Below are 27,206 nucleotides of genomic sequence, written 5' to 3' on the forward strand. Positions count from 1 at the left end.
TTGAAGACACTGTCCTTCTGTCCTTTCTCCATTGTATATTCTTGCCTCTTTTGTCATGAATTAATTGACCATATATGAAAAGCTTTCTTGGTTCTCTATTCTGTTTCATTGATCTATGTGTCTGTTTTTGTGCCAATACCATACAGTTTTCATTATTATAACTTTGTAATATAGTTTGAAATCAGGGCACACAGGAATGCCTCCAGCTTTGTTATTCTTTCTCAAGATTGCTCTGGCTATTCATAATATTTTGTGGTTCCATACAAATTTTAAGATTGTTTGTTCTTTTTGTGAGAAAAATGCCATTGGGATTTTGATAGGGATTGCATTGAATCTGGAAATTGCTGTGGGTGATACGGACATTTTAACAGTATTAATTCTTCCACTCCATAAGCATGGAATATCTTTCCATTTATGTGTGTTCGTCTCAATTTCTTTCATCAATATCTTGTAGTTTTCAGTGTACAGGTCTTTTTTACCTCCTTGATTAAATTTATTCCTGGGTATTTTATTCTTTTTTTTTTTTTTAAGATTTTATTTATTTGTCAGAGGGAGAGAGCACAAGCAGGGAGAGTGGCAGGCAGAGCAGGCAGAGGGAGAAGCGGGCTCCCTGCTGAGCAAGGAGTCCGATACGGGACTCATCCCAGGACCCTGGCATCATAACCTGAGCCAAAGGCAGGAACTTAACCGAGTGAGCCATCCAGGTGTCCCTATTTTATTCTTTTTAATGCAACTGTAAATGGGACTGTTTTCTTAATTTCTCTCTCTGATGGTTTGTTAGTGTATAAAAAAGCAGCAAATTTTTGTATATTGACTTTGTATCCTGCAACTTTACTGAATTTATTAGTTCTAACCATTTTTGGTGAGTTTTTAGGGTTTTCTATATATAATATCATGTTATCCACAAATAATGTCATTTTTACTTCTTCCTTTCTGTTTTGATGACTCTTATTTCATTTCCTTCCTAATTGCTCTGGCTAGGACTTCCAAAACTACATTGAATAAAAGTGGCAAGAACAGGTATCCATGTCTTACTCTTGATCTTTCAGCTTTTCACCGAGTATGATGTTAGCTGGGCTTATCATAAATGGCTTTTATTATGTTGAGGTACATTCCCTATATACCTGCTTTGTTGAGAGTTTTTATTATAAACAGATGTTACATTTTGTCAAGTGTTTTTTCTACATCTATTGAGATGATCATATGATTTTTATCCTTCATTTTGTTGATGTGGTGTATCACGTTAATTAACTTGTGGATGTTAACCATCCTCGCATCCTTGGAATAAATCTCACTTGATCATGGTATATGATCCTGTCAATATATTGCTGAATTTGGTTTGCTAATATTTTGCTGAGGATTTTTGCATCTATGTCCATCAGGGATATTGTCCTATAATTTTCCTCTTTTGTGGTTTCCTTGTCTGGTCTTGGTATCAGGGTAATGTTGGCTTTGTATAATAAGTCTGAAAGCATTCCTTCCTCTTCAGTTTTTTGGAGGAATTTGAGAAGGATAGGTATAAAATCTTTGTATGGTAGAATTTACCAGTAAAGCCCCCTGGTCCTAGACTTTTGTTTGTTGGGAGGTTTTCGATTAATGATTCAATCTCCTTGCTAATTATCAGTCTACTCAGATCTTCTTTCTTCATGATTTGATCTTGAAGTATTGCATGTGTCTAGGAATTTATCCATTTCCTCTAGGTTGTTTAATTTGTTAGCATGTAATTATTCATAGTTTATTACGATATTTTATATTTCTGTGGTATCAGTAATATATCCTCTTTCATTCTGAGTTTATTTATTGGAGTCCTATCATTTTTTTTCTTAGTGAGTCCAGCTAAGGTTTATCAATTTATTTCTTTTCAAACTAACCAGCTCTTTGTTTCATTGATTCTATTGTCTTTTCAGTCTCTATTTCATTTATTTCTGCTCTGATCTTTATTACTCCCTTCCCTCTATTAGTTTTGGCCTTCACTTGTTCCTTTTTTTCTAGTTCCTTTAGGTGTAAAGTTAGATTGCTTATTTGAAATTTTTCTTTTTTCTTGAGGTTGGCCTATATAACTCACTATGAACCTCCCTCACAGAACTGCTCTTGCTGCGTCTCATAGATTTTGGTATGTTGCAATCTCATTTTCATTTGGGACCCACTATTATGTGAATGCTGATCTACTTGATGTTGTGCCATAGTGCCTTAAGCTATCTTCACTTTTTAAAATTCCTTTTTCTTTTTTCTTTTATTTATTTATTTTTTTATTATGTTATGTTAATCACCATACATTACTTCACTAGTTTTTTTTTTTTTTTAAAGATTTTATTTATTTATTTGAGAGAGAGAGAATGAGCGACAGAGAGCATGAGAGGGAGGAGTCAGAGGGAGAAGCAGACTCCCTGCCAAGCAGGGAGCCCGATGCAGGACTCGATCCCGGGACTCCAGGATCATGACCTGAGCCGAAGGCAGTCGCTTAACCAACTGAGCCACCCAGGCGCCCTACATCATTAGTTTTTGATATAGTGTTCCATGATTCATTGTTTGCGTATAACACTCAGTGCTCCATTCAGTACATGCCCTCTTTAATACCCATCACCAGGCTAACTCATCCCCCCAACCCCCTCCCCCCTAGCACCCTCAGTTTGTTTCTCAGAGTCAATAGTCTCTCATGTTTCATCTCCCCCTCCGATTTCCCCCCTTCATTTTTCCCTTCCTGCTATCTTCTTCTTCTTCTCCTCTCTTTTTTTTTTTTTTTTAACATATAATGTATTATTTGTTTCAGAGGTACAGGTCTGTGATTCAACAGTCTTACACAATTCACAGTGCTCACCATAGCACATACCCTCCCCAATGTCTATCACCCAGCCACCTCATCCCTCCCACACCCCACCACTCCAGCAACCCTCAGTTTATTTCCTGAGATTAAGAATTCCTCATATCAGTGAGGTCATTTGATACATGTCTTTCTCTAATTGACTTATTTCGCTCAGCATAATACCCTCCAGTTGCAAATGGCAAGATTTCATTCCTTTTGATGGCTGCATAATATTCCATTATATATATATATATGCCACCTCTTCTTTATGTATTCATCTGTCGATGGACATCTTGGCTCTTTCCATAGTTTGGCTATTGTGGACATCGCTGCTATAAACATCGGGGTGCATGTACTCCTTCGGATCCCTACATTTCTATCTTTGGGGTAAACACCCAGTAGTGCAATTGCTGGGTTGTATGGTAGCTCTATTTTCAACTCTTTGAGGAACCTCCATACTGTTTTCCAGAGTGGCTGCACCAGCTTGCATTTCCACCAACAGTGTAGGAGGGTTCCCCTTTCTCTGCATCCCCGCCAACATCTGTCATGTCCTGACGTGTTAATTTTAGCCCTTCCAACTGGTGTGAGGTGGTATCTCATTGAGGTTTTGATTTGGATTTCCCTGATGCCGAACGATGTTGAGCACTTTTTCATGTGTCTGTTGGCCATTTGGATGTCTTTGGAAAAATGTCTGTTCATGTCTTCTGCCCATTTCTTGATTGGATCATTTGTTCTTTGGGTGTTGAGTTTAAGAAGTTCTTTATAGATTTTGGATACTAGCCCTTTATCTGATATGTCATTTGCAAATATCTTCTCCCATTCTGTCGGTTGTCTTTTGGTTTTGTTGACTGTTTCTTTTGCTGTGCAAAAGCTTTTGATCTTGATGAAGTCCCAAAAGTTCATTTTTGCCCTTGCTTCCCTTGCCTTTGGCGATGTGTCTAGGAAGAAGTTGCTGTGGTTGAGGTCACAGAGGTTGCTGCCTGTGTTCTCCTTTAGGATTTTGATGGACTCCTGTCTCACATTTAGCTCTTTCAACCATTTTGAGTCTATTTTTGTGTGTGGTGTAAGGAAATAGTCCAGTTTCATTCTTCTGCATGTGGCTGTCCAATTTTCCCAACATCATTTGTTGAAGAGACTGTCTTTTTTCCATTGGACAGTCTTTCCTGCTTTGTCGAAGACTAGTTGACCACAGAGTTGAGGGTCCATTTCTGGGCTCTCTATTCTGTTTCATTGATCTATGTGTCTGTTTTTGTGCCAGTACCATACCGTCTTGATGATGACAGCTTTGTAATAGAGCTTGAAGTCCAGAATTGTGATGCCACCAGCTTTGCTTTTCTTTTCCAAACTTCCTCTGGCTATTCGGGGTCTTTTCTGGTTCCATACAAATTTTAGGATTATTTGTTCCATTTCTTTGAAAAAAGTGGATGGTATTTTGATAGGGATTGCATTGAATGTGTAGATTGCTCTTGGTAGTATTGACATCATCACAATATTTTTTCTTCCAGTCCACGAGCATGGAACGTTTTTCCATTTCTTTGTGTTTTCCTCAATTTCTTTCATGAGTATTTTATAGTTTTCTGAGTACAGATTCTTTGCCTCTTTGGTTAGATTTATTCCTAGGTATCTTATGGTTTTGGGTGCAATTGTAAATGGGATCGACTCCTTAATTTCTCTTTCTTCTGTCTTGTTGTTGATGTATAGGAATGCCACTGATTTCTGTGCATTAATTTTATATCCTGCCACTTTACTGAATTGCTGTATAAGTCCTAGCAGTTTTGCAGTGGAGTCTTTTGGGTTTTCCACATAAAGTATCATATCATCTGCAAAGAGTAAGAGTTTGACTTCTTTGCCAATTCGGATGCCTTTTATTTCTTTTTGTTGTCTGATTGCTGTGGCTAGGACTTCTAATACTATGTTGAATAGCAGTGGTGATAGTGGACATCCCTGCCGCGTTCCTGACCTTAGGGGGAAAACTCTCAGTTTTTCCCCATTGAGAATGATATTCGTTGTGGGTTTTTCATAGATGGCTTTTAGGATATTGAGGTATGTACCCTCTATCCCTACACTCTGAAGAGGTTTGATTAAGAAAGGATGCTGTACTTTGTCAAATGCTTTTTCTGCATCTATTGAGAGGATCATATGGTTCTTGTTCTTTCCTTTATTAATGTTTTGTATCACGTTGATTGATTTGCGGATGTTGAATCAACCTTGCAGCCCAGGGTTAAATCCCAATTGGTCGTGGTGAATAATCATTTTAATGTACTCTTGGATCCTATTGGCTAGTATTTTGGTGAGAATTTTTGCATCCATGTTCATCAAGGATATCGATCTGTAATTCTCCTTTTTGATGGCATCTGTCTGGTTTTGGGATCAAGGTAATGGTGGCCTCATAAAACGAGTTTGGAAGTTTTCCTTCCATTTCTATTTTCTGGAACAGTTTCAGAAGAATAGGTATTAATTCTTCTTGAAATGTTTGGTAGAATTCCCCTGGGAAGTCATCTGGCCCTGGGCTTTTGTTTGTTGGGAGATTTTTGATGACTGCTTCAATTTCCTTAGTGGTTATAGGTCTGTTCAGGTTTTCTATTTCTTCCTGGTTCAATTTTGGTAGTTAATACATCTCTAGGAATGCATCCATTTCTTCCAGATTATCTAATTTGCTGGCATATAGTTGCTCATAATGTTCTTATAATTGTTTGTATTTCTTTGGTATTGGTTATGATCTCTCCTCTTTCATTCCTGATTTTATTTATATGGGTCACTTCTCTTTTCTTTTTGATAAGTCTGGCCAGGGGTTTATCAATCTTGTTAATTCTTTCAAAGAACCAGCTCCTAGTTTCGTTGATCTGTTCTACTGTTCTTTTGGTTTCTATTTCGTTGATTTCTGCTCTGAGCTTTATTATTTCTCTTCTCTTGCTGCGTTTAGGTTTTATTTGCTATTCTTTCTCCAGCTCTTTTAGGTGTAGGGTTAGGTTGTGTACTTGAGACCTTTCTTGTTTCTTGAGAAAGGCTTGTATTGTTATATACCTTCCTCTTAGGACTGCCTTTGCTGCATCCCAAAGATTTTGAACAGTTGTGTTTTCATTTTCATTGGTTTCCATGAATCTTTTTAATACTTCTTTAATTTCCTGGTTGACCCATTCATTGTTTAGTAGGATGCTCTTTAGCCTCCATGTATTTGAGTTCTTTCCAACTTTCCTCTTGTGATTGAGTTCTAGTTTCAAAGCATTGTGGTGAAAATATTGAGGGAATGAGCCCAATCTTTTGGTGCCGGTTGAACCTGATTTGTGACCTGGGATGTGATCTATTCTGGAGAATGTTCCATAGGCACTAGAGAAGAATGTGTATTCTGTTGCTTGGGGATGGAATGTCCTCAATATATCTGTGAAGTCCATTTGGTCCAGTGTGTCATTTAAGGTCTTTATTTCCTTGTTGATCTTTTGCTTAGATGATCTGTCCATTTCAGTGAGGAGGGTGTTAAAGTCCCCCACTATTATTGTATTGTTGTCGACGTGTTTCTTTGCTTTTGTTATTAATTAGCTTATATAATTGGCTGCTCCCATGTTAGGGGCATAGATATTTACAAGTGTTAGATCTTCTTGTTGGACAGACCCTTTAAGTATGATATAGTGTGCTTCCTCTTCTCTTATTCTAGTCTTTGGTTTAAAATCTAATTTGTCTGATATAAGGATTGCCACCCAAGCTTTCTTTTGGTGTCCATTAGCATGGTAAATGGTTTTCCACCCCCTCACTTTCAATCGGGCGGTGTCTTTGGGTCTAAAATGAGTCTCTTGCAGACAGCACATCGATGGGTCTTGCTTTTTTATCCAATCTGATAGCCTGTGTCTTTTGATTGGTGCATTTTGCCCATTTACATTCAGGGTAACTATTGAAAGATATAAATTTAGTGCCATTGTACTGCCTGTAAGGGGACTGTTACTATGTATTGTCTGTGTTCCTTTCTGGCCTATGTTACTTTTAGGCTCTCTCTTTGCTTAGAGGACCCCTTTCAATATTTCTTGTAGGGCTGGTTTCGTGTTTGCAAATTCCTTTAGTTTTTGTTTGTCCTGGAAGCTTTTTCTCTCTCCTATTTTCAATGACAGCCTAGCTGGATATAGTATTCTTGGCTGCATATCTTTCTCATTTAGTGCTCTGAATATATCATGCCAGTCCTTTCTGGCCTGCCAGGTCTCTGTGGATAGGTCTGTTGCCAATGTAATGTTTCTACCATTGTAGATTACAGATCTCTTCTCCCAAGCTGCTTTCAGGATTTTCTCTTTGTCTCTGAGACTCGTAAGTTTTACTATTAGATGTCGGGTTGTTGACCTATTTTTATTGATTTTGAGGGGGATTCTCTGTGTCTCCTCGATTTTGATGCCTGTTTCCATCCCCAAATTAGAGAAGTTCTGTGCTATAATTTGCTCCAATATACCTTCTACCCCTCTCTCTCTTTCTTCTTCTTCTGGGATCCCAATTATTCTAACATTTTTCGTTTTATGTTATCACTTATCTCTTGAATTCTGCCCTCGTGATCCAGTAGTTGTTTATATCTCTTTTTCTCAGCTTCTTTATTTTCCATCATTTTGTCTTCTATATCACTAATTCTCTCTTCTGCCTCATTTATCCTAGCAGTTAGAGCCTCCATTTTTAAAAAAAAAAAATTTTTTTTATTGTTATGTTAATCCCCATACATTACATCATTAGTTTTAGATATAGTGTTCCATGATTCATTGTTTGTGCATAACACCCAGTGCTCCATGCAGAACGTGCCCTCCTCAATACCCATCACCAGGCTAACCCATCCTCCCAACCCCCTCCCCTCTAGAACCCTCAGTTTGTTTTTCAGAGTCCATTGTCTCTCATGGTTCTTCTCCCCCTCCGATATCCCCCCCTTCATTCTTCCCCTCCTGCTACATTCTTCTTCTTTTTTTCTTTCTTAACATATATTGCATTATTTGTTTCAGAGGTACAGATCTGAGATTCAACAGTCTTGCACAATTCACAGCGCTTACCAGAACACATACTCTCCCCAGTGTCCATCACCCAGTCACCCCATTCCTCCCACCCCACCCCCCACTCCAGCAACCCTCAGTTTGTTTCCTGAGATTAAGAATTCCTCATATCAGTGAGGTCATATGATACATGTCTTTCTCTGTTTGACTTATTTCGTAGAGCCTCCATTTTTTATTGCACCTCATTAATAGCCTTTTTGATTTCGACTTGGTTAGATTTTAGTTCTTCTATTTCTCCAGAAAGAGTTTCTCTAATATCTTCCATGCTTTTTTCAAGCCCAGCTAGTATCTTTAAAATCGTCATTCTGAACTCTAGTTCCAACATCTTACTAATGTCCATATTGATTAGGTCCCTGGCAGTCAGTACTGCCTCTTGTTCTTATTTTTGAGGTGATTTTTTCCGTATTGTCATTTTGTCCAGAGGAGAATAGATGAATGAGAGAACAAAATGCTAACAGGGTAACAACAGCTCCAGAAAAATATACACTAAACAAATCAGAAGAGACCTGAAACCAGGGGAAAAGAAAGGGAAAGAAAGAAAAAAGAAAGAAAAAGAAAAAGATAAAAAAAAAGAATATGATCAAATATGATCAGGCTGGTGCATAGATCAGTGCCACACACTAGATCTTGGGCATATTTTGGTCTGTTAGAAGAAAGTGCCTCCCAAAATTTTAAAGAAACAAAAACTTATATATGTACAAAAATAAGGGTAAATATGATAAAGGGATGGAATATGACTGTACCGATGAAATATAAAAGATTTTATAAAAGGAATTGATAAGATAAGAAGTTGGTTGAAAAAAGAAAGAAGAGGAATTAAAAAAAAAAGGAGAGAATGTGATCAGGCAGGAGACTAGAACAAAGCCATACACTAGAGATTTAGGGTATATTTTGGTCTGTTAGAGGAAACTGTATCCCAAAATTTTAAAGAGAACAACATATACCCATATATATATATATATATATATATATATACCCAAAATAATGTTAACTACTATGAAGGGATAGAATATGACTCTAAAAATGAAAAATAAAAAAGATTTTTTAAAAAAGGGATTGATAAGATGTTGGTTGAGAAAGGGAAAAAGAAAAATTCAAAAAAAAGAAAAAGAAAAAGAAAAAAAGAAAATTAAAAAAAAATTAACTTTGAAAGACTAAAGAATCATGGGAAAAAAAGCCGTGAATTCTATGTGCTGTATTCCCCTAGCGCTGGAGTTCTGCCATTCTCATTGATCAGTAAACTTGGTCTTGGCTGGCTGTTCTTGCTGATCTTCTGGGGGAGGGGCCTGTTGCTGTTCTTCTCAAATGTCTTTGCCGGAGGCAGAATTGCCCCACCCTTCCGGGTCCAGACTAAGTAATCTGCTCGGGTTTGCTCTTGGGAGCTTTTGTTCCCTGCAAGCTTTCCATACAGCTTTGGAGGACGAGAGTGAAAATGGCGGCCTCCCAATCTCTGCCCCGGAGGAGCTGAGAACTCGGGGCCCCACTCCTCAGTGCGCCCCCAGAGAAAAACAGTCACTCAGTCCCGTCTCCCCGGTCTCTGGCCGCACTCCGTGCTCACCCGGCCTGTGACTGAGTGTTTCTATCTCTGGTTCACGACCCTGTGTAGAGTCTCCAAACCAGCAGATCCCTGCAGTGCGCTCCTGCGCCGCTCCTCCCGGGGGAGTAAGGGGAGTCTCCCCAGATCTGCCGCTTGTTGGGTCCCTGCTGGAAGATCAGTGGCCCAACTGTGCTGCGGATCACGGTTTATGGCAACCCCGAGCTGAGAGCCCGCTCCTCCGCTCTGTCTCTGCAGACGCTTCCCTGCTCCGATACCTGGGAGCTCTGCTGCACTCAGGCACCTCCGGTCTTTCCTCTCCTCTCCTCTCCTCTTCTCTCTTCTCCTCTCCTCTCTTCTCTCTCATCTCTCATCTCTCATCTTTATGACCATACTTTGAACTCTTTATCAGGTAAATTACTTATCTCCATTTCATTAAGAATTTTTCCTAGGGTTTTATCTTATTCTTTCACATGGGACATATTCCTCTGTTTCCTTGTTTTGCTTGACTCTCTGTTTGATTCTGTGTATTAGGCAAAGCAGCTACCTTTCCTAGTTTTGAAGGAGTGGTCACAGGAAGCCTGAGGGGGGTGTGTTTCAGTCTGATGTCTGTGCAGTGCCCTGGGTGTGGTAGCCTTCTAAGAACTGACTCTTTGATTATCTCAGTTATGTGGAGCCCAGAAATGCAAGTACACCTGCCATCAGAGCCAGCATTCAAGGGGGCATTCCCTGGGTGGAATGTGCACACCTGCCAGCTTTGAGGTCATAGGAGAGTGCCAGGCTGGAATGAGCCTGCCAAGTGAGTTTTGCTGGGTGGAGGCATGGGGGAGCATTGGGCCAGGGCAAGTGGGTCCACCAGGTTTCACAGGGCAGGGCTGTGGGGGCATGCAGGGCTGGGATAAGCACACTTACTGGGTTTGGCAGGGCTGCAGGGGAATACAGGGATGGGACAAGCAACACTAGCAAGGTAGAGGGAAAGTGCAAAATGGTGCCTGCCCGTGCCTCTGTCCCTAGAGAGAGTTCCAACAGACCCCTACTCCTCTGGCAGTCCCTTTAAGCTTAGCCAATGAATCTCCTTCACATATAGTCTAGGCTCCTTTCAGCTTGCTGCTTTTGAGCTGGATCCTGGGGTGAGTGAATCTGTGTGTGAGCCCTTTAAGAGTGGAGCCTCAGTCTCCTAGAGCCCTTTAGGTCTCCTGGATATAAGCCCCATTGGTTTTTAAGGCCAGATATTTTGTAGGCTCATTTCTTCAGTGCAGGTCCCAATGATTGGGATACCTAATATGGGGTTTGAACCCCTTGCTCCTTAGAGATACACTCTATATTTATGGGATCCCTCCCACTACTGGGTTGTCCCCCACCAGGGGTGGGGGTTTTGGCAAGACCACATCTCTGCCTCTACTAATCATTCTGGTGTGGCCTTTTTATCCTTTGTTGTGGAGGAGCTGTTCAGATAGTTTTCAGGTCTTTTTCATAGAGAATTATTCTGTATGTACCTATAGATTTGGCATGCCCATGGGAAGAGGTAAGTTCAGCGTCTTCCTATGCTGCCATCTTGAACTACCCCCTCAAACTTCTCCATTTCTCTTTGGTTTAGACAGTACTGTTAGTATAGTTTTGCTGTTGTTAATACTGTGTGAACACTTTCATTACAATCTTCAATTTCCAGGACTTTGTAAATGGACTACAAACCTAAAAAATGAAAATGTTCAACATACAGGTACTGAGCCCACAGGAAAGACAGAAGAAGGCCAAAGTTACAGACTTTTTTTTGATAATTTGAAATTATGCTAGAATTCAGGACATCAAATTAAAACACTATTTGTCCCCTGGAAAGATTCCCAAATGTTGGTTGAAAATGAGAGATGATTAGGCTCTTTAGAAATGTTTCTGTTGATGCTGAATGTGGTTCAAGAACAAATAATTCAAGATTATTAGATGTGGGTACATTTGCATCATTCAGGCAATTGTAGAATGTGTGTTTGGAGTCTGCCCACCTCAAAAGGCTTATGTTTTTCTATATATAATGTGATAATTCCCTGAAATTCTCAATTCCCTTGAGAGTTTCTAACTCCAGATAAGGAGTGTGCACATAGGCTGGCCTTGGGTTCTCATTCTCAGTAATGGCCTAAGGTTGCCACTGAGAACACATTCTTTATGTGAGCATCATTGGTGATGGCCACATAGCCATGCTGAGGCTAGCTGACTTTACCACATGCCACAAGGTGCTGAGAGCAGCACATGGTGTTGTGTAGAGAGGTTCCAACTCTGCAGGTGGGTCCCAGCCAAGGAAGTCTGAGAAGGAGCCAGGTGGCAAGAAGCCCATGCTCACACCCTCTGGGCTCAGATTAGACATGTCTGCATTCTATATACTCAGCATCCCAACAACCAGCACGTTTCTCTCTCTCTCTCTCTCTCCCTCCTTTCTCCCTCACACACACACACACAGTAGGTGTTCAATGAATATTTTAGTTGTCCCTGGTCACACAGTTCTCTTCCTAGGAATTGGATAGGAATGTCCCCAACAGGGAATTGACTACGTGCCAGGTATCAGCTGGGTGTTTGTTTTATTTTTCCACTTTCCCAATTCACTGTTTTCACATATAGCACAGAGAACACACCGACATATGAAGGTTTCTGGCTGTGTGTGCAAGGAGCTGAGCTCTTCTTGCTGTGAGCTGTTTAATGTACCACCAGAACTAAAATTCAGGAGCTTTTCTGAAGCCCTTACACATATAACCTTTTTTCTTTATATTTTTCCTTTTTCTGTAGCAATTCAGTTGGCTCCAGGGTTTCACCATTATCACCAGTGTCCAGTTTAGTCTGACTTCCTTCAAGGGTGGCTTTTCTCACCCTGATCCATGGCATGACTCTAGAATGGTTAACCCTTTGCACACATCTTCAGAAAGCCATCTTGGATCCCCCACCAAGTAGACCAGCAAAAACCCTTACCTTCAAACCAAAGAAAATACTAAATCCATGAAATCACTTAAGAGAGGGAGAATCAAAATGTTTTATGCAGCAACCTATAAGAAACTCATTTTGTGGGATGTTTCACATTCCAGCCCATGGTTTATTCCCCCATATATCCCTGCCAGTAATATCAACCAGATGTGGCAAAGAAGTCTGTGCAGAATTGTAAAAATTACAAGCATATTCTGTAATTCCAAAGCATTGTAAAGTCACAGCTTGGTTTTCTTTCTTTAAAAAAAAGAAAACCACCAAAAAAACTTTTCAAGCTGGCAAAATGTTCTCAGTACAAGTATTACCTGATCACTTTAGAAAGTTCTTCTGTTGGCCCAAAGGGCCAAAAAGTTTTCAAATATAAAACCCAATTCTACCTTTGATATGTTGTAGGGAATTTAGGAAGGTCTACTTGCACACATACATTTAAGTCTATAAATTTTCTTTTTTTATTTTTTAAAAAATATTTTATTTATTTATTTGACAGAGAGAGAGAGCGCCCGCACAAGCAGGGGAAGTGGCAGGCAGAGGGAGAAGCAGGCTCCCCGCTGAGCAGGGAGTCCAATGCAGGGCTCGATCCCAGGACCCTGGGATCATGACCTGAGCCGAAGGCAGCCGCTTAACTGACTGAGCCACCCAGGCGCCCCTAAGTCTATAAATTTTCTGTTTTAATGTTTCAAGTCTTAATACTTTAGATCTCAGGTATGAGCATGTGCTCATATATACTCATATAAGCATAAAAGTACAAAATACTGAAACTTGAAAGCTTCAGAGATCCATGATTGTTTTTTCTCTCTTTTGTAAGGTGTGTTTCAGCACAGGAGGCACATGATAAGGTAGAAAACAATCCGTAGAATTGGGGGTCAGAAAGCCCTGGGTGTATTCCTAGTGAGTTAGTCTAACTCTTAGGCTTCAGTTTTATCATCTGTGCAGTAGGCACAAAAATATCTACCCTGCAGGAGAACTAAAGAAGATTGCATATGCAAAGGGTATCTAGTACACAATAGGTGCTCAAGAGATGTCTGGTTTTTTGCCTGCTCCCATATCTATAAAGTAATAGGGTTTGTACTAGATCAGTGTTTCTCAAAGTATGCTCATGGATGACATACACCAAAATCATATAGGGTGCCTATTTACAAGGTCAGAACCCTAAGTCCATTCCAGATCTAATGAACTAGATGTCTTGGTTACATGGCCTGGGAATCAACATTTTAACCAGCACCTCAAGGGATTTTTTTTCCCCAAATACTAAGTTTGAGAAGCAGTGGAACCTAGATCCTTGCTCACCAAATGTGGTCCTGGGCCAGGGGCATCACCTGGAAGTTTGTTACAAATATAGACTCTTAGGTCCCACCCCAGACCTACAGAACCAGAATCCACATTTTAACAAGATTCGCAGGTGTTCAGATGCACAGTCAAGTTTGAAAAATTCTGGTCTATATAACTTATTCCTAACTAAAATTTTACCATTTAAGGGTCTACAAGACAATTCAAAGTATTAGCCTATAATCAACTCTGTGTATAGACAACAGGCTCCTGTGCTTAGCCAGATAAAGCCTCAGTGGAAAAGAAAAGAAACCTTCCATGCCTTCTTTCCTGGCTCTTGCTTAAAGCACTACAGACAGAGTGCAACTCATGCAAAATAGAAATCCCAAGACTGACATGGCACCCACTGTAATCCATTATCTGTCCACATGCAGATTAAAGCTAAACCTGTCCTCAAGCACATGACGAAACTTGCAGTTGATGAAGCATGCTGTAAAGCAAACAGAAGGCCAGAGCCTCACTGCAGTGTTCAGGGAGTGGGGGAATGAAGAAGGAGGAGGGACGGGAGCTCCAGTTTGCAGGAATATTTTCCATGAGCTTTTAGTGGCTGTGCCCCTGGAAAAAGTGACCCCACGTCTACGATGGTGAGGCTGGTCTGTCCCTGGACTCTGAAGGCTAGGCTAGCATGGGGGAGCAGGTCTCCGGGATCCAGCTCCAGGCAGGAGGGCTGTTTCTGAAACCCCCACCATCCTGATGGATTGGTTTCCCCATCGTCCTATTACCATTTCACCACATCAGATAACAACTCTGCTGGAAATTGAGTAGTATGGTTTTTGTTTTCTCCACTGGTTTTTCACTTTTATAGCACTGTTTCACATCGATATAGAGTTTTATGGAGACACATATTGCATGTAGTTATGTTTTCAAGTTTAGTGCAGAACTGAAAGATTAAGGTGGCTGCAGAGGGATCTACGAACAGCAAAAGGTGTTACCTAGAGATATGGGGCCCCAGTCATTCAACAAGCCTGGGCCCATTTAAGGCTTCAAAGGCATAAGGGCACAAACATTAATTGAGCTTCTACTAGGTGGCACTTTAAGTAGTTACTAACTTCTCATAAATACAGTAAGGAGACTGTGGTTAGGAATGTGGGCTCTGGAGTCAGGCAAGCTTGGGTTTGAATTTTGGCTCTGCCAGTTGCTGGCTCTGACCTTGGGCAAGTTGTCCAAATCTCTAGGACTGTTTCTTTATCTCTAAAATGGAAATGTTATAGTATCTGACCCCCTAAACCTGAGACTGAGTAAGGGGATATACATAGAAGCAGGTCATAGAGCACCTGATCCATGCAAATATGTAATACGCACTCGGGAACTCTTATAGGCTGGTGTGTCATCCCCATCCCCCAAATTCATATTTGAAGCCCTTGGCCTCATTACTTCAGAATGTGACTGTATTTGGAGATCAGGTCCTTACAGAGGTAATTAAGTTAAAACATACCCATTAGGGTGGGGCCTAAGCCAGGGTCACTGATGTCCTTATGAGAAGAGGAAGAGACACCGGGCCTGAACATGAACAGAGGGACAACCGTGTGAAGAGGCACGAGAAGACCGCCATCTCTAAGACAAGGAGAGAGGCCTCAGGAAACCAACCCTGCCAGCACCTTGATCTTAAACTTCTAGGATCCAAACTATGAGAAAATAAATCTCTGTTGTTTAAGCCATCTAACCTGAGATCCTTTTCTATGGCAGCCCAAGCAAACGAAGACAGGAGCTATGACTGTTATCCCTATTGCACAGCCAATCAACCTGAGACCAAGAAAGTTGAAGCTACTTGCCCATGGTCACCAGAGAGTAGGATCCAAACCCAGGTTTATGCGGTTCCAAAGGCCACATTCTTTACTCTCCCACTGGGCCGACTCAAAGAGACACTAGATCACCTTGCTGAATGCAGCTTCCTGTTTGGGAGTATGGGGCACACAAGGTGGTGACAAGAGCAGACAATGGTGAAGAAGAAGGAGAGGTACAAGCGAGCAGGAATGAGAGTTGGGAGGAGGACTCCCTCATTGGAAGTAAGTTCCCTGGAAACTGAGGTTTCCCAGCCTTTAACTCTGGACAGATGCTGATCTACTGTAACAACAGCCCAGTGACTTAGGGCTAGTTGGTTGGCCACACTTCATAGTGTTTTCAGCTGCCTCAGGGATTAACCTTCTAAGTCTCTTGCAACTCCACAGACCCAAGTGAGGGCCAGGGGGTTTAACCCCAGTGGCATTTTTTTAAAGCTGTCACATACCTCATAGAACTGAGTGGGGAAGAATTGGTCGGGGGGGGGGGGGGGGCTGTCCTGCTGCTATCACACTGCTTGTTCAGCTACGGGCTTTAAACCACTACCAAATATGGAATGGGCTCTTTTGACATGAATCCAGGACAGACAGGCCAAAAGGACCCCAGTGGTCTCCTCATCCTCATATGGGGAAGTCAAACTCTTAAAAACTGCGGTTGTAAACCACTGTGTCCCTTGTCTCCTTAAAACTCTCTAATCGGTAAAATGCAGGGACTTTTTATTTTTTAAAAAGATGTATTTATTTATTTGAGAGAGAGAGAGGGAAAGAGAGAGAGTGGGGGGGGAGGGCCAGAGGGAGAGAGAGAGAATCTCAAGCAGACTCTGCACTGAGCACAGAACCTGATGCAGGGCTCAATCTCACAACCATGAGATCATGACCTGACCAAGAGTTAGACCAACTGTGCCACCCAGGTGCCCCGGTAAAATGCAGAGGACTTTTAATCATGGTTTTTACCTTGTCTTCTGCTCCTTCTAATGCTTTCTGCCAACATTAATACTTTAACCTCCCAATAACCAGAAATCCTTTGCTCCCTCTCCCATGTGTAGGTGAGATAGAACGCTGGAAAGGGATACAAAAAAAGGGCGGAATTAATAACCTATAGACCATGTAGCAGACTGCGTTCCATCCCATCCTGTCTAGATGAAACAACTGAGGCCCGGAGAGGGGAAGTAACATGTCTCAGGCCACAGAGCCTATGGGTGGTGGAGCCGGTCTGAGGACCGGGATCTTCCCGCTCCAAGTGCAGTGTTCCCTCACTCTCATCTCCTTTGGAGCCTGAACTCTATGCCAGGTGCTGAAGTGTTAACCACAGATGCCAAAGCCTGGCAAAAGCACTGCTCGCATCAGTCAGCTAGCAAAGTCAACCGGAGCCATCTTTCCCTGAGCACTTGCTATGTGCTAGAGTCAAAGCTGAAGGCTGTGCATGGGTTACTTTCATTTATCCTCACAACAATGTAGAGAAGTAGGTTCTCTTGTTTATTTTATTGGTGAAGAACCTGAGACCCAGGGAGGTTAAGTGACTCATCCACAGTCTCACAGCCCCTTAACCCCTTCACTCAAATGCCACCTCCTATGCTCAGCTCTGGGTCAGGAGTGGTAGGGAACTTAAGAAGACCAGAAACATGGTCCCGACACTTGAGAACCTTATGATCTATGTCAAGATGGGGGTGGGGGGCAAGCTAATACTTATTGAGTGCCCAGGGCATGACATAGACCTTACTGGCCCTTTATCAACCGCAGCAGTATTACCTAAACCTCAGGGCACTTCCAAGCTCTAGGATGCTCTGGCTTGTACTCTATGTGCTTGAAAACAGAGCAAGAGGACAGATACAGCACTAATATAGATATGGATCAATCAATCGATGGTGCTGGATCTGAGGGTGGATGGGGGTGGAGTGACCAGCAGAGGCCTGACAGAAACACTTGGATATATGACAGGTCCATTAACAATCTTTTTTATCAACACTTCAGGTCTCCACAATAGCTAGCTTGGCATGGTAGAAAACTGAAGGACACTAACCCCTCTAAGCTTCAGAAGTAGATTTGAGAATGATTCTCTCTGCAAGATTGGTGTAAAGGTTAAATCTGAACATTGAGGCAAAGTCCCAGGGTAGTGCAACTTCTTAGAAATGTGGGCCATATGGGCAAGTAATTCAAACTCTTGAGTTGTAGTTTCCTCTACTATAAAATGGGAGTATTGAGGCAGGGAGCTGACTGTAGTAGAGAAAAGCACAGACTCCAGAGTCAGATTACTCAAATTTGAATTCTGGTTCTCTCACAAAGTAGTTGTATGATGTTGGGCGAGTTCTTAACCTCTGAGCTGAAGTTTCACATCGATCAAACAGTAATAGTCATAGCACCTATCCCACAGGGCTGGTAGGAGTATCAAATGAGTTCTACATAAAGTGCTCAGAACAGCATCTGCCAGTCAATGGGTTTGTTACTGTTATTACCTTGAAGTGTTATTGAGGATCCAAAGCACTCAATTAAAGCGCAGCAGTCTGCACAAAGTAGATGCTCAATAAACTTGCAGATATCTGTTGTTTTCAAGTTTGGCATCACTTCCCCCATCTTCCAATAACAGAATTATTCTTTCTTTGGGAAAACCCATACTCTCATCCCCAAACAAGTGGGATGAACCCACGACCCAAACTTGATCAGTCAGAGGACACCACCTCATTGGCAACAGCGACGTGCTCCGACATAGACGTGTGACCAAGCTAAGCAATCTACCATTGGTTCTTTCTTGCAGGACTGTTGACTCTACCCAGAGTGCCAGTTTAGTGCCCCCGAGTCTTCTGCTTTTGCCCACCATCATGGGCACTGTTACACATGGAGGGAGGGAGATGAAGTCCCAATGACATCACCAAGCCCTTGGATCCAGTTGTTCCTAAAGCCATCCATAACTATTTCTAGTCTTCCCAGGCATATAAACTAATATATTTCCTCTTTGGATTAAACTAACGTTAGTCACATTTCTGTCACTCACTGGTTAGTAACTTTATTATAATAGCAGGTTTTCAATAAATATTATTTCCCTTTCCCATCACTCCTGAAAACATCTTATTACATGTCCATAGCCTTTCCAAAAGGTATTCTTTGGATAAACACTGAGTATTAGGCAGTTTTTGTCTACAGATCTAGTAAGAAAGGAAAAGGCGTGTCCAGAATTGCTACTTATCCCACATGGCATACTACGGAGTAGACAGCCACAGAGTACCCACATTTAGCATTCCCTGGAAAATGGCTCACTGTGTCTATTGAGATGCAATGCTCTTTTAAAACAGAGCTAGTGGCATATGTATACACACTCATGATTGCACATTTATTGATTTCTAATTTGTACCCTGCTTACTTCCAAAAAGGCCCTGGAGTGGCCAACAAAATAAGACAAAGACACAATAGGGCCATTAAGAAAAATCAAAGATCAAGCCCAGAGAGAAAAAAGGGATTGCTGATTATAGCTGAAACCTGGGTTAATATAGTTGCTTCAATAAAAAAAAAAATTATATTTAGCTCTCAGCTTTTTGGCAGCCATTCAGAATGTGTCATGATGAGGCACACAGAGAAGTGGGCATCCTTCATGTCTGCAGCTGAAAACCCAGCAGAAGCCAGGCACAGTGGAAGAGCTTATTGAATGAATGAATGAGTGAATGAATGAATGAATGAATGGGGGTAAAAGAACCAGAGCCTAAGGGTACTGTTGATATACCTAGGCCTATATCCTTCACTTCTTCATCGGCCCGTTCACTGAGAGCTGATGTGGTGCCGGCCTCTGTGCCTGGCGAGGGCCTGGAAGGGGAGTCGAATGTCTTCCCTGCCTTCCCAGCTGCAGCTCTTCTGGCTTGAAGTAAAAGCTCAGGGTCGTCCACCTCAGTGCTCACAGCAACTCCCAGTTCCTTCATGCATCCCGTAGGAAGAGATCAGAGAGTGAGGCTGAGCAGATGGGAAGTGTAGGAGTAGTCATAGTTACCTTGGTGAGGACACTCACACCACACTGTAAACCCTAGAAAACACACGCACACTGTGATCTCGTCCAATACTCACAACTCCTCAGCGAGGAAGATGAAAGGGAGGAGGGGTGTCTGCCTTTTACTGATGAGGATATTCAGGCACAGAAGGGAAAGTGACTCCCCCAACCTCTCTCAGTTAGAAAGTGACAGGATAGCACCCTGAGGTTTCCCATGTCCCGGGCTGTTTGCCCGGGCCTGGCCCCCAGCATCTCGCTGCCTGAAATTCCTCCTCTGCTTGGGTCAAGAGCAGCCTTGAACAAAATGGGCATCACTCTGACGGCTGTGGGGAATGGCTGGGAGGCCACGTTCCGTGAGCAAGAACCGGCCCGCCCGACGTCCTGCAACAAGTAGAACCGTCAGACCCCACCTGCTCGAAGCCTTCCAGCAGCCCCAGCCCCACAGACACCTTCTGTGTGCCTAGAAAGTGATGCTGAGATTCCCAATGAAGAGCAGATAGCCAGCATTATTTAGGAGCAGCTTGAAAAGGCACAATGTAGTGCTGGGTGGAGAGACAGCTAGTAAGTAAACACAGAGGGAAAGAACTATACAGGAAGAGGAAATTAAAAACCAGGTTCTTTCCCCTCATGCCCATTTCGTCTTGCTTATCCAGCTCAGCTAGACACCCAGGCTGCCGAATGTCACTTTATCCACCCTCACGCTCATCAAAGTGGATTCAGAGAGGAAGGGTGGAAAGGGGGGCATATTCTTGTCCATGTTTAGCAAAGTCAGCCAGGTGGACTGAGCGAGAGAAATGCAGTACACAGCACGAGCAGACCTTGACAAGGTACAGGTGTGTCCTAGAGAAGGCGAGCCACGCTACTGTACCACTTAAACACCAGCCAACCCTTGCTGTTCTTGTTCCAATAAAGTACCCCTTAAAATACACTTATGTATATGGTCTCTTTGTGTGTACCCACACATATAGATATAGATACAGATTTCCAATTCAGAACTCGTTCTTAAGTGCACTCACTGACATGTGTTTCGTATTTCCCAATGTATCTTGGAGCCTACACGCATTGTTCGAGTGCATAAATAGGTATTAAACACAGCCACCGAGAATGTGAATAGTGGCCACAAGTTTGGAGCCTCCCCAGTAATGTTAGAGTCTTCCCAGCCAGGCTGTAAATCTCACCGCTTGACTAATAAGCAGCCAGACACTGTCACTCCATTCAGAAAACCAAGGCTCGGGCCAACCCAGTTCACCCCATGAACTACAAGAGTCACTGCCAGTTTGACTTGTAGGTTCAGAATCATGGAGCCATTCACCACCAGTTAATTAGCACTTGGCTAACACCCACAATATGCAAACCACAATCTCCATTCTGACATGCATCTCTAGCTCCTAAACCTCCACACTCTCCCACTGAATAAATGCACAGAAGCATCTCCAAGCTTCCCCCTGCATTATAACCTGGACCATTCCAGAAGATAAAGCAAAATTCAAGGTGTTTCTTCCTTTTCCCACAAAACCATAGCTCTCCAGACCCAGGATTCCAAGACTGGCAGCAGTAGGAAGCAGGCGAAGGGCAGGAGGTGTACTAGTCTGCAGGGTGGTGAGGTTGAAATGATCAGTCCAATCCAGTGCCTTCTGACACCACTGATGTCTCCTGTAAATAAACGCATCTCAAATCCCATCCTCAGGGCATTTCCCTGAGGTAAGGTCAGACCCATGTTAAATGGCAGCATGTCCTTCCTTGCAAAGAAAAGATCTACTACCACAAGTCACTAGCTCTCAGTGGCCACTTAAGTCACTGATCTCTGAAGAAAGGGAGCAAAAAGTTGGGTGTGGAGGGGCGTATAAGGGCACGCCATGTTGAAGACCAGCTCCAAGTCCCCGCGCATATGGGCTAACTGCCAAGCTCTGCACGGCACCAGGCTCCACTCACGAAGGCAATCACAATATCCACATCACCAAAGCCAGGCAGGACGCCCGGTAGAAAACACAATTCAATTCTACTCACAGTCTGGTGAGCTTCGGTGTACTCTGGAAAAGCAGTTCTGGGAGGACCTGGAGCTTATTCTTGTTCAGGCGCCTACAGATGAAGAGAAGAATGAAAGGATGTCAGGGGACATTAAATTGGATCAAGTGTATTCACAGACACCAATCAATTAATCAATCAATCAACAGGTATAAAGAGAACTTCTAGATATTTCAACGTGGGATGCACATCATGTTAAGGCATATTCTGTCTTGAAAAGCTTGCAGTCAAGTTGAGGATATAAGGCAAAGGTCAGTCACAGGCAAGAACATAGCACGTGTGCTGCCATTCCCCCATCATGAGCCTAGGACAGACATCACTCATAGATCACACGTTCTTTCCCACAGATCCCACACAAGGCTTTCGAAACTTTCTGGCCAAGTGCTCCAGGTAGCTATTGCCAAGTGATGAAACTGATAAGCAAAATGGGTCCCTAAAAAGAAACAAAATACCAGAGAGAATATTCTATCCTAGATAATGGTGGTGGTGTGGTGGGGAAATAGCAGTTACTATGGAAGTAGAAGAGGCCACGGGTTGAGGGGCCAAATGGAATCCCTACCAGCCTGGCTCTTTGGCCCAGAGGAGGGCTGCATTATAATTTTCATGGGCCCTTGGCACTTCTGCCTTTGCGTGTCCCTATCTCTATAAAAAATTAATATCATATTTTATAACTATGTTGGTATAAAATATATTAATATTATATATAATAACATTTACTTTGACCTGAAAGGGTTTTTTTTTCCTTATAATTTTAAAAGAAATGAAACCATTTTCATGGGACTCTAAAAGTATTGTTGGTCTTGGACACTGTCCCCACCGTGCCTAATGGAGCAGTCGGCTCTGGGTCAAAGATCACAGTCTGGCCATGCCGTGTGGCTGGAGGTAAACTCGGCCAGGAGGGAGGCCCCATGTTGGATGGCAGCAATAGAGCCAGTTAGACAGTCTCCTGAGAACGGTGAACACTAATGCCAATAGTAAAGAAGGCCATGTGTGTTTCCAAAGGACACAGGACCCTTGTTGTGGCTTCCAAGAAGGCTGCTCTCCTGGGAGTGAGAGGCCAAGAGGGAGACCCTGTTCCCTGCCTGCTCCCATGCCTCCCTCTCCTAGTATCTTCATGTAGCCTCATCGGTGAGTGTCCAAACCAGTGTCTCCAAATCTGTCCCCAGAATGTCTTGGAGCCAAAGAACAGTTTATAGCCTGGCTGAATTTCTTCCTTAGAGTGAACTGCCTGTTTGGTTACCTGGGACAACCATTATTATCTTATCTGAGAGTTAAGCAAACTGAAGAAAAAGGTGAGCTTCTTCTTTGCATCTCCTCCCAAAGCCCATGCTTTCCCCATCGCATCAAGCAGACATGGTTCCCTGGGTGGGATTTTGGTATTTTCCCCCTTTCATCCCAGGTTGATGGCCAAACACTTGAGAGGGACAGGGATCTAGAAGGAGGTTAAAAAGGGCAAAGCATGTAAGAGAGGAGCATTTAAGACCACAGAATAAGCCTCCTGTCAGGAGTGTGCTGCTCAGCTCTGAGGGGCTCACAGCGTGTGTGGGCAGGTATGGACCAGTGATGCTGTTCAGGAGCCCCCTGACTCAAGGAGGCCAGATGAGAGGCTGGGAAGTTGGACGGGATAAGCTCAAATTCCCTGCCTCACCCCAACAGTAGCCTGACTCCCACACCAGTGCTCTTTTTGAAATTTTTTGTTAATTGTGGTAAAAAAAGTTTTTTTTCCACCTTAACCATTTTCACGTGTACAGTTCAGTAGTGTTAAGTATATTCACATTGTTGTACAGATCTCTGGATCTTTTTCATCTTGCAGAACTGAAACACTATCCCCATCAAACAACACCCCCCCACCTGCCCTGCCCTGTCCCTGATAGCCACCACCATACTTTGTTTCCCTGAGTTTGACCAGTGTTCTTTTGATCACACCCAGTATCTATTCTTTGTGTTCCTGTCACTAAAATGGAGAGATGGAGGGAGCCCAGGGGAGGGTGAAGGGTAATCTAGTTGCTTGTTTAGTTCGGTTCCCATACAGTAAGCAATAGGTCCCTTTATGTCATCTGGGAGGACTGATCCCAGGGGAGGCGTGGTATGGCTTTGGGGCTGGCCAAGGCTGGGTTCAGGTCTAACTAGATCTTGATCTCTTTGTGGGGCCTTAGGGCCGTTACCTAGCCTGCTGAGCCTCAGTGTTCCATGTGGAAAATAACCCTACTCATTGGGTTATAGTAATTCCTAATGACACAGTATATGCCAAAGTGTCTAGCACTGCAGTAAGAGCGTGGTGATAATACTGCAGACGATGCTTGTCGAGTCCTAACTGCATGTCGGACGCTAGGCTGCATGCTGGACGGGCAGGATTGCAGGCAGAAGAGCCCAGAGGCAGGCGCCATTATGACCCACATCTCACAGCCGAGGACGCTGGTGTCTGGAGGGGTTGGGCACATTCCATAAGGCCACAGCATGAAGAAGGGGTAGGGACAGCATCTGGACCCAGGCAGTCTGCCTCCAGAGCCCTGGTTCTGAACCACGAACCACTCGAAGCCTTGCAGTAACTGACAGCTCCCTTCCTCTTTCCCTTTCTTCTTCCTTTTTTTCCCCTTTGCTTCCTTTCTTCCACGATTGCCGCCCCCTCTCCACTAGCCCAGACAACCGTCCACCCTGAATCCGCTTCCCTTCCTGAACAGGACTCTCTTGGAGGTCCCTAAGGCCAGAACTGGTCTCTCGGTGGGTCTGTCTGGAACCACCCTCTATTGTCACAGCTGCGCAAAGCCCAGTGAGAGTGCCATTCAGATGCCCAATGCTCCAGTCTAGGCAAAAATCTGAAAATCTGGCCTGCTGCGGCCTGCAGCGGGTAGGGTGTTCAGTGCGCTAAAAGCCCCAAAGCAGAGTTGAAGCTAAAAATAAAACCAGCTTGGCTCCAAGGCTCCAGGAAGGGAAGGAATCATTTTTCAGTATTTGTGGCTGGACAAAAATAAAAACACAACCAAACTGAGCCAATTGTGCTCTGCCTGCCTGATGAGCCTTCCAGGGCAGCTGGGCCGGGCTCTTCTCCCAAAGCCTCCGGGTTTTTCCGCTTTAGCGTGGGCGGGCCTCGTGCTGGTTCTCCCTATCACAAGGAGCTGGATGCTCTATTTCATTCCCAGCTCATCCCAGGATTTATTCACATTTACTTAGCTAACCAAGCTGGCTGAAAGGTCTTCCTTGAAGAGCTGATGAAGGCTCCAAGCTGCATAAGGTGCATTGCCCATGCGGATGCTGTAGAGCAGCTCCTGAACAGGAAAATGAACAGTATGACATGTGTCACTGTCCTGGTAGAGGGGCAGGGAAGCACTGGGCTGCAGACGGGAGTACTGGCCATGAGGCCCTCGATCACTCATGCCGTCCTCTGCTCTGTCACCCTGGGCCCAGCCGTGGAAATCTCCTGTTGTGGTTCAAGCTGAAAATAGATCCATGATGCCTGGATGGAAAAAAGGACTGAATGGGACCCATATGAGGGCAGACCCAAGGAGGCTGACAAACAGGCCATAGGCCATGTCAGTGATAAGATAAAGTCCACCTGGCTGTCCCCCTCCCTTTGAGATCAGTACTCTTTTTTAGCTTTCCTGTTGGAACATTGGGCAGCATCAAGGTCAAAAACCCACTGGCTGTGAGTTGCAAGGTCATACTGCTTTTCAGCCTGAACTATGAAGCTTTACAGTACTGCTGATCACCCTCCTGGAGGCAGCTGGGTGTAAAATCTGATTAGAGGTTTTGCCACTTTTTTTTTGTTGAATTTGTCCATTTATCTATCTTTTTAATCATCCATCCATCCATCCAGCTTTCCACCCAAGCACCATCCATCCGCCTCTCCAGTCCTTTTTAATATGAACATACAAAAATGAATAAGAATATTCCTTTCCAAATATCAGATGGTAGTGGAGAAGACAGACATGAAAACAAAGGTATCATAGGAGAACAGAGGGAGGCCAGTGAACCCAGACCTGGTAAAGGAAGGCTTCCCAAAGGAAGTGGTTGGAATTTAGTTTTGAAGCATGAGTACAACTTTTCAGGGGACAGGAACAGAGGGCTCTAGACTTGTGCATGGCCATGGAGGGCCATGAGACCCAGGAGCACTTGGGGAGCAGGCTGCATTGCTGAATTGTGGGGATGACATGAGAAAAAAGGGATGAAGCTACAGAACTAGGCAGGGGTCCTATAGCAAGGACCCTCGTGGGTCATGATAAAGGATCTGGGCTCGGGTGTTTCCTGAGAGTAATGGGAAGCCACAGGAGGGGTGTGAGCAAGGGAATGATCATCTGGTTTAGATTTTAGAAAGTCCTCTTGAGTAGCAATAAACATGGTTTGGCAGAGAGTGAAAAAGGAAGCAAGGAAACTAGTTAAGAGGGCTCTTATGTGATCCACCTGGCTGTGTGAGGAGCTGGTTTAAGGATGAGAATGGTATTGGGGTGTAGGAGATACATGGGAGGCATCATCGACAGAGTCAGAGGGAGTTACAGGGGTGGGGGTGTTAAAACTGTCCCCCGGGGCTCCTGTTAACTGAGTAACTGATCAGTTGAGATTACCAATCACTGCTGAAAGGAACAGAGAAGGGAGACCAGCACACAGAATGTGGCGTGTTTAGATTCCAGATTTCTATACTACTGGGGTCTCTCAAATATGTTCTGACAACTAATATCAGTAGCTAGTAATAACAGTGAGGCCATGACTCAGGCGCTGTACCAAGCACTTTACCTGCACTGTCCCACTTAATTTTCACAGAAACACGTTGAGGCTAGTACTCTCAGTAGCTGTAATAAGGGAACAGAAGACTAAAGAGGTTAAAGCACTTGCCCAAAGTCAAACTTGATCAAAATGATGGTGATGGGATTTGAACCCAGACACTTGATGCTAAATCTGTGCTCTTAGCTACCATGGATAACGACAATATTTAATTAGCTCTTCATTATACGCTGTCTCAACTTATCACCTAATGCGTGAGTCTCATCTTCCCATTAAGTTCTGTAGGTCCTCAAGAGTAGAAAACGCGTCTAATATCTTCCTGCTGTCCAACCTCAGCCCACACAGCCCCGGGCACGCAGTGGGTGGTGATTCAGAAAGGGCCGGTTGAATTTCATGAATAAATCATAAGAGAAGAATGGCAAATTTGGGGAGCCTAAAGAGTCAACAGCCTTCCTGGGCTAGGTGACAGAAGCCATCCTGTTTGGAGGCGAACACAACTCCCAGAGGGCCCACATGTCTATCTGCATTCTCCAGAAACTTCTTGCAGATTCACCTGCCTCACTGACAGGCAAGGCAAGAACTGTGGGGCTCATTCAGTACCTCCCCCGCTGGGTGAAGGACGGAGTGAGAGGCCTCGGGCCAGAAGCATGTACGTCAGCAGCAGGCCAGGGCAGGGCCACAGCACAGCCAAGCCTTACTTTCCTCAGGGAGCGGTAGCATGTCCAGCTGCCCAGCTACAGCCTGAAGGAGGGGAAAAGTCAAAGTGTGCTAACTCCCAAAGGTCACTGGGATTGTTTATTTTAGTAATGAAATTAATTGGTTCCCCAGCCCCAGGCACTTTCCTAGACAGCCTAGATGTTCTCTAGGTCAACTGGTACTTTCAGAAATGTCAACATGTCTAAGCAACAAGGGCCAAAGAGTCTCTGTCGTTCAGAGCAGAAGCTCTAAGCCTCCCCCAGTGGAGAGATGGAGAGGACCATGGAGCTGAGGCTCCAGGTAAGCCCAGAAGAAGGAAAGCCCCAAACTGCAGAGGTCTCAAATCCCAGCTCAGAGGTGGCACCATCATCCATGAGGATATACA

At 43.6% G+C, this 27,206-nt stretch overlaps 1 protein-coding gene across 2 annotated transcripts in view; it reads right to left on the reverse strand.

Annotated features, from left to right (window-relative positions):
- Positions 1–27,206, reverse strand: part of SLIT3 (slit guidance ligand 3) — a 591,752-nt gene that overhangs the window by 471,059 nt on the left and 93,487 nt on the right. For both annotated transcript variants that reach the window (XM_032403687.1, XM_032403688.1), the window contains exon 4: positions 21,392–21,463. In XM_032403687.1, coding sequence (XP_032259578.1) covers positions 21,392–21,463 — 72 coding nt within the window. The remainder of the gene's footprint in view (positions 1–21,391; positions 21,464–27,206) is intronic.

This window comes from Phoca vitulina, unplaced genomic scaffold (genome assembly GCF_004348235.1).
Source record: "Phoca vitulina isolate PV1807 unplaced genomic scaffold, GSC_HSeal_1.0 scaffold6, whole genome shotgun sequence".
Lineage (NCBI taxonomy): Eukaryota > Metazoa > Chordata > Mammalia > Carnivora > Phocidae > Phoca > Phoca vitulina.